This window comes from Furipterus horrens, unplaced genomic scaffold (genome assembly GCF_987537825.1).
Source record: "Furipterus horrens unplaced genomic scaffold, mFurHor1.1.pri manual_scaffold_4, whole genome shotgun sequence".
Lineage (NCBI taxonomy): Eukaryota > Metazoa > Chordata > Mammalia > Chiroptera > Furipteridae > Furipterus > Furipterus horrens.
In genome coordinates this window covers 20,527,097-20,541,658 of record NW_028327174.1, presented here as the reverse complement: position 1 = coordinate 20,541,658, position 14,562 = coordinate 20,527,097, and the positions used below count along the sequence as shown (strand labels likewise).

The following is a 14,562-nucleotide window of genomic DNA, read 5'->3' as shown; positions in this document are numbered from 1 at the left end:
CCTGAAGAAAGCATACAAGACAATAAGATGGTTATCTGAATTGCACAGGCAGAACTACTCTGTCTGGAAACTTCTACTCACCTTTTTCTAAGATTCCAAAAGAAACTATCCTATCTTATCTGCTTCATCTCTGTATTTCTCAATCTTCCCCTCCCAAGTAATCAAGGAGGCACAAATCTACTTACACTGAGTCAGGCAGGAATCCTTCCCCTTCTCTGCCTTAAACTCATTAATAAATAAAAGTTGTCAGAGAGTGCCTCCAATAGTCTCACTCCTCCTCTCTTCTCCCGTATATTCTGTGCACTTGGAATTACTCCAAATTCTAAAAACGGAAATAAAAGTACTTACCTCACAAGGATGTTCCAAGGATTAAGTATTTCATCTTATTTATCCAAAGCGGAGGACAGAGTTAATTTACATGTTTAAATAGATGCAAACTTTAGGCTTGAAATCCAATTTCTAAAAATCTAAGTGCATGGACAGGGGCACTTAGCAGAAATTTCGTGCAAAAGTAGGGAGCACTTAGAATATCACAAAAGATGAATATTGAAAATCAGAATTTAAAATAAAAATAAAACAAACCCCTAGTATGAACCCCTGTATTTCCTTAGGACTTTATGATCACATATGCTTCAATTAATGCTGTTACTGGAAAGGGGACCTGGCCCTGAGCAGGTGTGCCTAAACCGGCTTTAAGTGCGGGTTCTTGACTTCATGCAGGAAAGATTTCACAACACAAGTCCAGGTGAGTTTTGAAAGTGTGTTTATTAAAGCTGGGGATGGTGAAACATAGAAGGGCTTAGGCAATCGGAAACAACAGGAGAGAGACTAGGTGGGGCCGCTTTGGCTCTCTAGAAATGTTATAGGAAAGAAATGAGCCTTGGCAGCGCTGCTTTGGCTCACTACAAAGTCAGAGAAGAGGGGTGCCTTGGGGACAGGGTCAAGGAATTAGCCCGGGACGAGGTGCTGCTGCCCACTGCTCCCTGGTTGCAAGCCTCATGGGGTCCCTTAGGGTTTAGGAGATGCAAGTCTGTGGGGGTGGAGGTGGGGGCGGGAAAGGCGCAGGCATGCTCCTGGGAGGAAGTGTGTGTCCAGGGACCTTTGTTTTGAGGGGTTGTAAAAACTGGGAATGTAGAGAAGGTATTGGGGAAAATCTCAATAGAATATTTATCAGCTTTATGTTGATGTACCAAAATGAGATTTATTCCCTTAACTTCATCTGTCCTTGGGTGTGGTTCTGCTATCTGTCTCCCTGAGTACAGAGATTTAAGATATTTACCCTCTGGTTGGGGAGGAGACTTGCAAACCATTTACTCAAGTGTCCTTGGTGTAGGAAAAACAGGATTTACTAGAAGTCTGCAAACTTTCTGTTTAAATATCTGTCTCAGTTTCCCTGTGCCGCTTGTTTGGGCTTACTAGCCTATTTCAATGCTATTTGTGTTGCTTTCGGCAGGATTTCACCTCTCTGGATGTGTCTTTCATTTAGAAGAGAACTTTCTGAATTTCTCTATCTCAAAGTTGTCCTTTAGACTAAGGATACTTTTGTAAAACCTAGCTTAAAACCAACCAAAATTATTTCCTGAACAGCTTCCAAAGTATCCAAAACTGACCCAGATATACTGGGGTGCACTAAATTATAAGTAAAGGATTCACTCCTTGACCTCAAAAAGCTTATAATTAAATTAAGAAATGAATATCCAAATCATACAATTACCTACCAAATTCACAAGGCATCAAATAAATATTTACTATGTCAGATTTCACTGATACTTAAGTTCAAGAACTGGATTAATCAGAAATGGGTCAAAGGGAACAGAAGACTTCAGGTCAGGCTTGGTGGAAAAGAAAAATTTGAATCAATGGAAAAAAGGTATAGAACGAAACATATGAAATCTGTTATTTCTTTATAAAGTCTATGTTCTTTCTTTAACTTTAGTCCTGACTTTTTAACGCTAAAGAAACCATTTGCCCTTCAATCAATCCACAAATACTGAGGGTTTACTATATATAAGGTATTGTGCATCATTTAAATAATAAAGATTTTCCAATTTAAGAAAGAGGGAAACAGATTTACAATTAAACAAGAGACAGCTCAAAACTAAAAATAACCCCAAGCTCACATTGTTAGGGATAAAGAAGCAAGCCAGTGACTCTCAAACCAGTAGGAGATAATTAACAGATGAATCATGGAAAAGAGGCAAGGAAATGACATTCCGCAGCTCCTCACACATATCTCTGGGATCAAAAGGAGGAAGATTGTCATCACCAAACACAGAGAAATGGGAAGATGTAGCTAGATAACTTTGCAAATAAGTTGGAGATAGACCTATAACTATATTACCCTTAGTTAATCACACCCTGAGTTAAGTAGTTAATTGAGTTAGCTTGTGAACCTGGATTAATCAGTAATGGAGAAACGAGGGAGAAGAAGAGAGGAGGGGGAGCTAATTGTATTAGTATAAAACCAGTTTTCTTTGTCTACTTCACGCACACATGCTCCTGGCTGGCAGTGCGCCTGACTCTGCAGACTCATGAATAAACGCCTCACTTCGCTACTCAAGTCCTGTGTCCCGGTGTTTTATTGTGAGCGTATCTCACAACATTATACTGGTTATAAAACAAATAATATCTGTTTTCTTCAAGAGAATTTTTAAACTTGCATTTGCTATTTCACCATCAATTAAAATCAAACTCAATGTGAAACCTAAATTAAATAAATGTGTCATAGTGTGGGGAAAAAATATTTTTACATAAAAATTTCATAACCTTGCTCTGTCCTTGCAAATCATAGCTTTTAAAACCACAGTTGTCTTTTGCCACTAAAAACAGCACTCTTCATTAGACAGCTGTAGAAATAGCCTAAGCCATTCAATAGCTCATTTATGATACAGCACTGAATTTATCTAGCAAAAACACAACACACGCATGGGTACTTCCTTTTGTCTTGCGTATTCTACATCTCGTCCAAAAGCAAAGGAAAGAAAGTACAGATGGACAGGATATCCTCAAATTATTCCGTCTGATTTATGTCATTCCAGAGAAAAATCTAGAGCCCAATGCACAGTTAGAAATTCAAATTAAGTAGAAAGACTTAGGGTAGCAAGTCCTGGGGCTGAAAGACACACCTTCCTTATCAGCAGTTTGTCTTCCATTAAGCAAACTAGGAAGAGGTGCGTAAAGCCTTTGCCTAAAGGGAAATTGGAAAATCCTGTCTTTCCAGGATTCACTGACTTCATTCAATACTGCTCTTGGTTTAAGAGAAAGAGATTAGGTTAAGGATAAAAGCTTGCACGCCACTTAAGAACACTAATAGAAACCAAGAACCTCATTAAGACAGATAACACCATAAAAAAAAAGAAAAAAAAAATACAACAGATTGAATTTAGAGTTGTGGTGGCATTTCAGTGTACTTATCCATTTTGACTCAATTCTTAAGCCACATTATGTATGCCTATTACGTCACTGCACATCCAATACATTTCAGCAAAGACTTCAGAGGGCCCAGTAGTATGTGTTGGATATTATGCTTGGTACTGAGACTATACTAGCTTTTTTGTGATACCAAACCACTTAACCCCTAAAAGCCTGTTCTTTTATCTATGTAATAATATATTGTGGTATATACATGGCTATGATGAACACTTAAAGAGTCGATGAATATATGTCCTGAGCACAATGCGTGCTCTCACTCAAATCACAGCTTTTTAAAAACATTTTTCTTCTTCTTCTTTCCCTTTTTACTATCTGAGTGGAATAGATACAGCCTTGTAATCCTGAAGTTCACAGTCAAGTAGAAGATACAGACAACAATGACTAGACATAAGGATGATGATAATGATGATGATGATGGTGGTAAGGCACAGCTGCTACTAAGTACTAATAGTAGCTAGTGATTATTTAGAGCACACTATGACCAAAGCACTAGCCTAAGCACACAGCTCATTAATCAATCCTTATAAGAACCATGAGAGTTGATATATGTGGGAGTGACCCTCTAAATCTCATTCTTGAATGGCTGGGAGAGTACCTTCTTGGGGTTAATAATATCAATTGGTAAAATGAGGCAAGGTTGTGGGACTGGGATTATAAAGGAAGTTCTGAGCAAACGTAATTAAGATGTATAAATGCCCAAAGCAGAGAATGTGCACAGGGATGACCAAAGAACTAAAAGAAGTTAGGTTCAGGCAATTGCATGCAAGGCTCTAAGCAATCTATACATCCATATATTACTTAAAGGGGTTACTGGAATGATAGAAAAAGAGAGGTAAATTGCCGGAGACACCCACCTGTTAGCAGCAACCTGTACTGGGGGATCCTCTGAACGGGCTTGAGTAGGTAGTGCTTGAGGGCCAGATTAGCACAGCGTGGGCTCATCTGAAAGGAAAAAGCGTCCAATTAAACACAAGCATTGTTCTAAGCAGGGGACCCAGTCCAGGTACCCAGGAAGCCAAATTTTAAATAGCCAGCAGCTCTAGAAGGGGATTCGCGGAGAAACTCCCTTTATTTTAAGAGACAGCTGCTGCGATGCTGGGAGTGAAACCGTAGCCAAGTCACCACGTACTTAGCTCACCCTCTCTCATCGGTAAGTCTTTCAAATCACTGGCGCCTCCGGAAAACCTGCTCACAGCCCTCTCTCAGAGGGTGGTGGCTGCAGTCCGTATTCTAGGCCAGTTAGAGCCCATCCTCCTCAGCAGCTACCACGTAGAAGAACCTTTGCCAGTATGTTCATAAACATAAACAAACTCCTCGACCAAGAAGAAAATGCATGGCCCCCAACTAAAGCTGTAGAAATAAAACTACTGGGAATTGGATTCAACTAATAGTCAGGGCCTATCTATATACTCATAACAATGGGTGGTAGTGGAGAGATGGCATAAATTAAAGATAACCTGAAAAGCAGGCTTGCTAAACATCCTTTCTCTAATAAGCCTGCAGAATATAACTCTAGCTATAAAAGACAGCCCCCAAATCAGTGGATATAAAAACATTTGATCTAGAACCACTTTGACTTGACCACAAAACTATGTGATTCTGCCTTTAGAACTCTTTTCCTCAGTACGTGTAACAGACTCTTCTGCCCATTCCCAAGCCCCATCCCTATTCTCCAACACAGGTATTTACTATGAGGTGGCATCAAAATAGCCAAGTGAAAATGTCCCTCATCCAAAGATATCCTGTGCTGCTTATATGTTTCAAGTGGGTGGGGAAGACCTTTTCCAGATTTGTTCAGACTGTTCTTTTTCTAAATATGCACCTCCAAGGTGTGGTACACAAAATAATAATGAAATCATAATGATAATGCACGTTAAGAAAGCATCTATCATGCAAGCATCATTAACGAGACAGCAGACAGCTAACTTTTGTCTGTCTTTGTTTTCTTTTGCTGCCAAGGCAACAGAACAACTCATTTGACCTGATAAAAACCTGGGTCAGTTGTCAGTTCCATAACTATGTACATCACACTTCCTGTCTTAGTAGAATCAAGAGGTAAAAAGAGAAGGGAAAAAAGACTAGGATCAGTTTTAAAAGTTTAATTATTTGTCTTCTTTTCAAAAAGCACATGCTATTAATTTAAAATAAATTTATTTTTATAAAGCTCTGTTTTTAAAAAAATTGTACTATCTTACAATGCTCTTTGAAACCTGCAGAGTAAATTAGAAGGGAGAAAGAAAAGGGAATGGTTAGTTTTCTTTTGAATTGCTTTTTGGCAAACTGTTTTTGGTATTTTACAGACTAAAAATTAACACATGATCTGGCTATTCTCTTGCCTAGTGTACAAATTAGAAATCAGCAGTATCTTAATACATTTAAAAATTTTCTAGTTTTGTGTGACTGGAATTCACTAAAATTTTTAGTTTCAAAACAGAGAAATAATCACTAAAATATATAGTAATTTTACCCAAAATGAGAAGAGGGGACTTAAAATCTTAAAATTAATTTTTTAATAAGATACCTTATATCATTTTATCACCAATCAAATCAGGCTTGTACCCTCACAGCTTTGAGTCAAAACACAAAGCTTTGGCAATAAACATATTCATTTTTCTTAATGCTGACACTAAAACTGTGCTATTTATTTATTTAAAGGGAAACAAATTATATTTCCCATCCATGACTGTAGATGAATTGTTAGAATAATGGGAAGGCCCTGGCCAAGTAGCTCAGTTGGTCAGAGCATCATTCTGATATGCCAAGGTTGTGGGTTCAATCTTGGGTCAGGTCACATATAAGAAGCAACCAATGAATGCAATTTTTTTAAGTATATTTATTGATTATGCTATATAAATGCAAAATTAAGTGGAACAACAAATCCATGTTTTTCTCTCCCTAAAAATGAATTAAAAAAAAATTTTTTAAATAAAAGGAAAAGGTTGAGTTAAAAATAAAAAATGTGAAATGTTCCCTAGCACAAATTCATGGAGACAGAAAGCAGAAGGGTAAGTACCAGAGGATGTGGGGAGCAGAGAATGGGGGGTAAGTCATGTCTAATGGGTATAGCTTCAGTTTTTCATAATGAAAACAGTTCTGGAGGTTGGTTGCATAACAAAGTGAATGTACTTACAGTACTGCATGTACACTTAAAAATGGTTAAGATGGCCCTGGCTGGTGTGGCTCAGCAGATTGAGCGCCAGCCTGCGAACCAAAGGGTCACTGGTTCAATTCCCAGTCAGGGCACATGCCTGGGTTGCGGCCCAGGTCCCCGGTTAGGGGTGCGTGAGAGGCAACCGCACATTTTCTCTCCCTCTTTCTTCCTTCCTTCCCCTCTCTCTAAAAATAAATGAATAAAATCTTTAAAAAGAAAATGGTTAAGATGGTTATGTTTTATTTCATGTGTATTTTATCACAAATTTAAAAGACTCATTAAAATATTCCAATGTGCAATAATAGATTTCTAAAAAAGGCTTATAGACACTGTTAGAGTCCTCACTATTTAATTTGTTCAATTTCCTCTTTGATTTTGAAGGGATTATATTTTAATACCCTTTTTATTTGCACGGTTTATTTTCAATGACTGCAAATTATTAAAACTCTAAAAGCAAACAAAAGCTCAACATTAGATGGCAGGAAAAATACCTCAAATTCTCTAACAACAGCAGCGAAACCTGGGTTTTTCTTGCACTGTTCATCCAGCAAAGCTATATTCTTATCAAATTCTTTTATGTATGTGGAATACATTTTTAAATATGGCCCCTTCTTTACAAAGATATCAGCAAGTCTTTGTTGTTCCGTCCTAAAGACACAGAGGTACAGAAATATAAAAAGTCGTTAATGCGTACAAAACATATCCAAAGAGCAGAGTCCCATATTCAAGCCATCAGCTTATCTTTTTTCTCTTCTTGTGAAACACTTCCTCAAATGCCTATTCTTCACCATTTCCACTGCCACCATCACATCCTGCCTGGACTCGGCCAGCAAGGTTTCCTGCTTCTACCATCTTATTCTTCTGTCCAGCCAGAAAGTCTAAAAACATATATTGAATCATGTGACTTCCAATGGCCTCATTGGCACTTAGCAGAAAAACAACCTCTTATCTGGGTTTACAAAGCCCCACAGGTGCCAATGCTCCTACTTTTCTGACCCACCTCACCCTTCTTTCCCTTCTATTACTCTTCAATCACACTGACTTTCTTCATATTCTCTTGATATACAGAGTCAAGAACCATTTTTAAATCTTTTACTAATGGTTCCACATGCCTGAAAATATGGACCCCAGGCTGGCCGCTCCTTTTTGTTCAGATGTCAGTTTCAATGCTCTGCCTTCTTTAGAGGGTCTTCTGTGGCCACCCAATCTTCATTCACTAACATGTGATTCTACTTTATGTATATGCAGATCAGAAAATGCTTCTATTTTTTTTTTTTTTTTTTTTTGTAGCTTTTCCTGGTGCTTACCCCACCAAAATGTCTGCTACATGAGAACAACAGGCTTTTATGTTTTGTGTGCGGTGATATGCCTAGCATTCTTAGAGCACTGACTAGCACACTGCAGGTATTCAAACCTTTTTGAACACAGAAATGAAAGACTGAATTATTATTAAAAGCCGATGTAAAAACAAATATTTCAGAAAGTCTACTAAAACCAAAGAATATGTTTTGATTAAAAGACCCCTAAAAGGAAAATCTTTTATCCAAGGATTAGAAAAGCCTTGTTAGTAATAAATATAGCTTTTGCCATAATTATTGTTTCAGTCGTCCCTTAAGTTCGTCTGTCTCTCAGGAATGCTTAATATTTTAATACGAAGTACCTATAGATCTAAATTTGAGAAAACTTCAGTCTAAGCAAAAAATATATTTAAGCCTCTACCTGCTTGCATAAATATACACATCTTAAGTCACTGCAGATTACTTTAAATAAAAGTTTTAGCCCTGGCTGGTGTGGCTCAGTGGACTGAGTGCTGGCCTGCGAACTGGAAGGGCAACAGTTTGGTTCCTGACCCAGGTGCCTTTCCCTCTCTCTAAACATAAATAAATAAAATCTTCAAAAAAAGAAAAAGAAAAGAAAAAGAAAATTTTTATAAGAATGATGAAGTATGTATGAGAGATACTTATAAATACATTGTATTTCTATCATGACTTTAAAAACTGCCTTTTAGTCATTCCTTAGTCCTTAACTCTGTACTATTTTATACTTAAACTGCAGCTAGGTATTAATTGCTTATCTAGCGTATTTTCTCAATAAGCCGAGGCATGATATTTCCAAAATTGGTACTGATATTTTTCTGGATTATGTATAAAGACAATTTAGAGGGAAATTATGATCATGAATGTATGTGATACTGTTTTGTTACTCAAATCATTTTGGGTTTCCTGTGGACTTCAACAATAAAGCAATCCCTTAGACCAAACTATCTACATATTTCCAAAGCTGTCACCAAAGTGTCTACTTACTACACTCCATGGAAGCTGTTAACTTTTTGGTATTCTTTACCTGTTCTGAAATCTATAGCATGTACAATGATGTCAGACATGTAAATTTTCTAAACTAACCAAACAAATCATCAAATTATCTCAGTGAATAGACTCTCTTCCAAAATGCAAAGGGAGTTTCATGACTTGAAGCTCCAGAAAAGATAAAACAATAAAAATGTTTTCTAATGTGAAAATATCAACTAAACTTCTATCTCAAAAATTTCCTTTTCTTTTATTTTTCTTCATTGTTCAATCTCAAAAATCTTGAGCATCAAAGGTTACCTATAAAAAGTTAAATTGGCTGATTATGGGCTCTTCATTATGGCTTCATCTAAAATTGGAAACCTTGGGAAAGCTGGTTAGTCCATTTTTACCAGTTCAACATTCTTTCCTCCAGTTCCTTCAAGAGATCCCGGTTCAACTCATACAGCTGAGGCAAGTAGTACAGGATCTGATTTAGGATCCGGTCCTCAATCACTGGTTTCCCAAGTTGCCTGGAAGCATGGGCCACAGCATCCCGGAAATCCTATTTCAGTTCAGAGGAGGAAAAACAATATACTTACACACATTAGCTGATAAAAACTTCTTTCCTTAGTCACCATATACCCTAAAACAACATAATTTACAAAAATGTGTCTCCCTTATAGAATTAAAAGTTGAAAAGTATCCACTTCCTTCTATCCCACTTACTTAGAAAAATCTTTAAATACATATAATAGCTGGAGTAGATTTTTGGTTTTAAAGCAGACTTTACGATATTGCTCTTAAACCTTTTGGTTTGATCTCCAAAATTAGCAATTATACTAAGGTCATGTCTAGAAAGTGTGTTGCAACTCTAAGTAGTCTCAGATTATTCCAACACCACAATGTGAACAAAACCTACTTATTTTAAAACTTCCCAGGAAATCTTAACTGATTTAATACTGGAAGAATCCCTTTGTCCACTTTCAGTAATCATTTCCCAACAACCAAATGAGGCATGTGGAGAGGGGCACATTCCTGATAATCTGAGAATACTGGATCTAAGCCCCAACTCCTGATTTACTGTTTCCCTGAGCTAGCCTCGTTTTCCTCATATTTTTCATTATTAAAAATAAAGCCAAATAACAATGCATTTCATCTGTACCAAAGTCATTTGAACAAAACAATTTTCTTGCAGAAAGTTTTCATTTTATTGGACACTTCTCATTCATTAGTTAAAGAAAAATTAAAGTGTCCAGAATAGTATATGAGAGAGAAATCTAGGTATGGTTGTGGCAGAAAAATAGTTTCTGAAGAAAACCAATGACAGTCTCCTAACAATGAATGGAACACTGTTATTTCTAGGTTGCTTTGTTTCTATTTTCAGGGATTCCTTTTCACCTTCGGATGGCCACAAGACCCATCTAATTCTAGCTACTGAGATATAGATGAAAAATTCTGAGGAGGCACTCAGGAAAAAATTTTTATGAGAATTTTTTCTTTTTTACCTTCTAAATTCTGTCATATTTAGGATCATAGGCAAGTTGTTAAATTGAGGAGTACTTCATCTAGGTGCAAATTGTGTACCAACTAGCAGATAACCTTTAGAATCTGAAGTCTGGCTTTGCTGTCATGGTTGTTTAGTTTCCATATATATAGTTTACATCCAAATTAAGGCTGTTGTTCCTCTTTGAAAGATATCTTTTGTGAGGCGGGGGGGGGGGAGTCACAAATTATTAGACAATAGTAAGCCAGCTGCTGGTGTTGCTCATTAATGTATCATATTCATTTATTTTTTCTATTTACCTTTTGACCCTTTTCACCCATTTCTCCCTCACCTGTTAAATGGGTTGTTAAACTTTAATTAGCTATTACACCTAAAGTTTTTTATAATATGTTTGGTACATAGAATCAACAGAACATTTTAACTCTGGACCTTAAGCACTCCCTTCCCTCTATTCAACCTTCCCATTAATTCACCAAGATTTACACTTTTTACAAATAAAAATTTTTTCTTCACATATTTTTTCATCAATTTTTCCCTAGAAGCCTATTTATACTCTTTTTTTAAAGACAGGTCCACCCCACCTCTCCCTATCATTCCAAAGACTGGGACAGGGTGGAGTAGGAGACTGGTATTTGTCTAGATTTTACTATCCCTGGAGGGTAGGCCTCAAGATATAAGTAAAACAATAGTGGAATCTGTTCCACAATCCCTGAGAATTCAAAAACAAAGATTGTTCCTTAGAAACAACAGGTTTAATTAAAGCATTCAAAGCAACAGTTGAGTAAAACAGACTCTCTACCAGGCTTTATCTTCACTTACTTTATTTCCAACTGCTTTCCTTCAGGGATTCACTGGCTATTTTAGACTTAAATCCTTTTGCTCAACAAATGGGAAGGAAAAAATGCTTAACTTCTACGTTAGTACATGGGACTAACTTTATCTGCTGAACAGTCACATTAACCCAAAGGAACCATCTACTTAGACAAGTAACTAAAAGAACTAGTTTTGCAATGAATTACTGTAATATAAAAGAAGAATTCGTAAGTTGTAGAAATTCCAGTCCAGAAAACCACACATCTCCAGAAATGAAATGGATATTGGCCAAATTCCACCTCCCGACAGCTTGTTTCTATCAGTACTCACACTTAACTAAGAGAAAAAGGGCTACTAAACACTTTTGAAAGTCATTAGATTTTTCCATCATGCAGAACAACAGAATATATTTATATATCACAGATAACTTCCTCTATTGTAAATGTATTCAAAGCACAACAGTTAAACATCTTATATAATGTTTTTTACCCATTTAATGACTAATATAATTTAGACACAGTTCTTTGTTCAATAAAGCAATAAGCACTGGCCTTCTTTTCTAGAATAAATGATGAATACGTTTGTCCCTTGGCAGCAGGATCACTTTTATTTTCCAGTTGGACGGTACTTCCTCAGTCACGACAGCGATAGTAGACATTAGCTGAGAGTAAATTAAGGGCCCTGTTTGACACAGCTTTTGCTAGACTCTGCATTCCACATGTCTGCCACCATTGCCAGAAAGGAAACTTGTTTATTTAAGACACATTCAACAGACACCAGCCAAATCCACACTCGGCTGACCAGAGAGATCGCAGCCTCTAATCGGAGGCCCCTGTCGAATTACCAGGCAAAACTTTCCTTTTTCCAGGACTACTGGATGGTGTAGGCAGCTGTGGATAAACTAACGTAGCCCATAATATCTTTTTTAAAATTATGAATAGCATGTCAGAATAAAATAGAAATTTAACAATTAAAAGAGCTAAAGTAGGACATTTAACAAAAACTAAAGGGATTTAGTGTGTTTATATCCAGCTATCTTGGAGATTATCCCTAAGACTCAGAAAATTACATATTCTAAGTGAGTACTACCAGGGCAATTGCTGGTATTCATGGTGCCTTTTTGAAAATGGAAAAGGGCACAGTACCCCGTACTTCAGGCCAATCCACCACCAAAGGCCCTAATAGCAACTCATGGCCTTTATAACTACACATGGTAGCCCTGACTCCAATCTCATTCCCTCACTTCTTGGGCCACCAACCTCTGAAAGTAATATGCTATGGTCCCAGTGCCAGATGTTCACACAGGAATGACACACAGAATTTTTAACTTCTCAGCTCTTTATCAACCTCAACCATTTCTAGAACTGGTGCCACTGAAACGAGAAAACTTTTTTTTTTCTTTTTTAGTGAAAAAGATGATTACAACATTATGTCTGGTTATTTTTCTAAATGCTAACATCCAGGATAATTTGGGAAAGTGTGATGACACTTAAGAGCCAGAAGTAAAGTTATTTTGAGACAGAAGAATTTAAATTCACCAACACCTACTTGACTAAATCAGTGAGGATGCAAGACCATAGGGCTGGCACTTCGAAGATTAGATCCAGCTTTTTCACAATGAAAAAGTTGGGTAATTAAAATAAAAGGGATGAGGGGAGTTAAGAGAGTGAAACTGTAAGGTGACAGAGTTTACTGAATGTCAAGTACATAACTTCTGTCTATTCTAACATAAAACCCACCGAACCACCTACACTCTAGTTTCTGGCACAATAACCAAGTCCTTGTTCAATTTGGAATTTTTGTTTTATTTTAATTTTTTTAATTTTATTTATTTAGAGGGGAAGGGAAGGGGAAAGAGAGGGAGAGAAACATTAATGCAGGAGAGAAACATTGATGTGAGAGAGAAAGATCGATCAGTTACTCTTGTATGTGCCCCAATTAGGGGGCCAAACCCACAATCCAGGCACGTGTCCCGACCAGGACTCGAACCAGTGACTTTTTGCTTTGCAGGATGACACCCAACCAACTTAACCCACACTGGTCAGGGCATCAGATTGGAATTTTTATAACTAGAAATAGGCTTCTGAATTATAAAGCATATCATAGTATTTTTCTAATAATTCCCAGAAAACCTACAATAAGAACCACATCATCTTTAAAAAACTCAGTTCCTTTGAGGTATGAACAAACTAACTTTACCAGCTCTGACCACTTGGGTAAGACCTAACCCAAAATTAATGCAAATAAAATCAAATGTGAATTTTAAGGAAATGAAGCACAAAACAGATGGCCTTTTCCTCCGGTCAGGCTTTATATCTCCAGTGTCAAAGAGAAGTACTAAGTGACTTAATTACCAGCTGTCCTGACTGGGCTTCCTGACCTTAGGGCATTACTTAACCACTGCTATGATATAATGAATTACAAAGACCGAATGGACATAAGGACCCTCAGGGAGCTCTGCAGGGCTCCCTGCATTCCTGAAGGGCATTAGAAATCACTTCATATTAAGCAAAAGCAAAGCAGCTGCTAAGGTCAAAGAGCTCTGATAAATATGCAGAAATGAGTATGAAATTATGAAGTGAAAGCAGAGGGGAAAAGTCCCCACATTAACAATTCAACTTTGTTTTAAAATAAAAATATTTGCCCAATAAAAGTATTTTTACCTCTCTATATCCTCAGACCTAGTGATATTGTGCCTAATCATCAATGCAAAATTGTATAAAACATGATGAAAGCAATCCTTTATCTCAAGTCTCCAACCCCTTTAATAACATTAATAAGTAATCACCATAATATATCCTAAATGACCAATATGTACCTTTGTTATCATCTTTAGAAGATGAAAAACTGGAACTTCTTTGGTTTCCTGGGCCAATTGAAAGAATTCTGAAACGACAGACATGCTATACCCTATCCAGCATGGCAGAGATTTCAAGAAACAATTTTTAATCAATTTCTGAACAACCCACGAAGTACTAGGGCTGAGAGAGACCTGAGTTAAAGTCTGGCTTTGCCATTTAGTAGTGAATTACTTTTGGCAGTTAGTTTCCTTTCTTCATCTAAAAGATAACAAAACATCTATATGATAGTGTTATGAGGGTTAAAATAGACAATTTATATAACATAGCATGTTGAGAAGCACATACAGAGTACTCAATAGAAGGCCAATTACTTAATGAAAGATTTGGCTAATTTAAATGCACACATGAACATCATTTAAGACCTACAAGTTCCTGAAAGTTGAGAAAGAGAGCTCTGAAATGGTGGCCTATAAAGTGAAGGAAATACCAAACCAAGGCAGGGAAAACAAACATCTCAGCAGCAAGACAAAGTGCTCTTAACAATGAACTTCATTCAGTGAAGGACAGTCCTCA

At 37.0% G+C, this 14,562-nt stretch overlaps 1 protein-coding gene across 1 annotated transcript in view; it reads right to left on the bottom strand.

Moving 5' to 3' along the window:
• The window catches only part of FGD6 (FYVE, RhoGEF and PH domain containing 6), a 111,048-nt gene that overhangs the window by 38,176 nt on the left and 58,310 nt on the right, over positions 1 to 14,562 (bottom strand). Inside the window, exons 7-9 of the mRNA XM_090275093.1 lie at positions 9,282 to 9,433; positions 7,075 to 7,231; positions 4,287 to 4,374 (exon numbers count right to left, since the gene is read on the bottom strand). Coding sequence (XP_090131219.1) covers positions 4,287 to 4,374; positions 7,075 to 7,231; positions 9,282 to 9,433 — 397 coding nt within the window. The remainder of the gene's footprint in view (positions 1 to 4,286; positions 4,375 to 7,074; positions 7,232 to 9,281; positions 9,434 to 14,562) is intronic.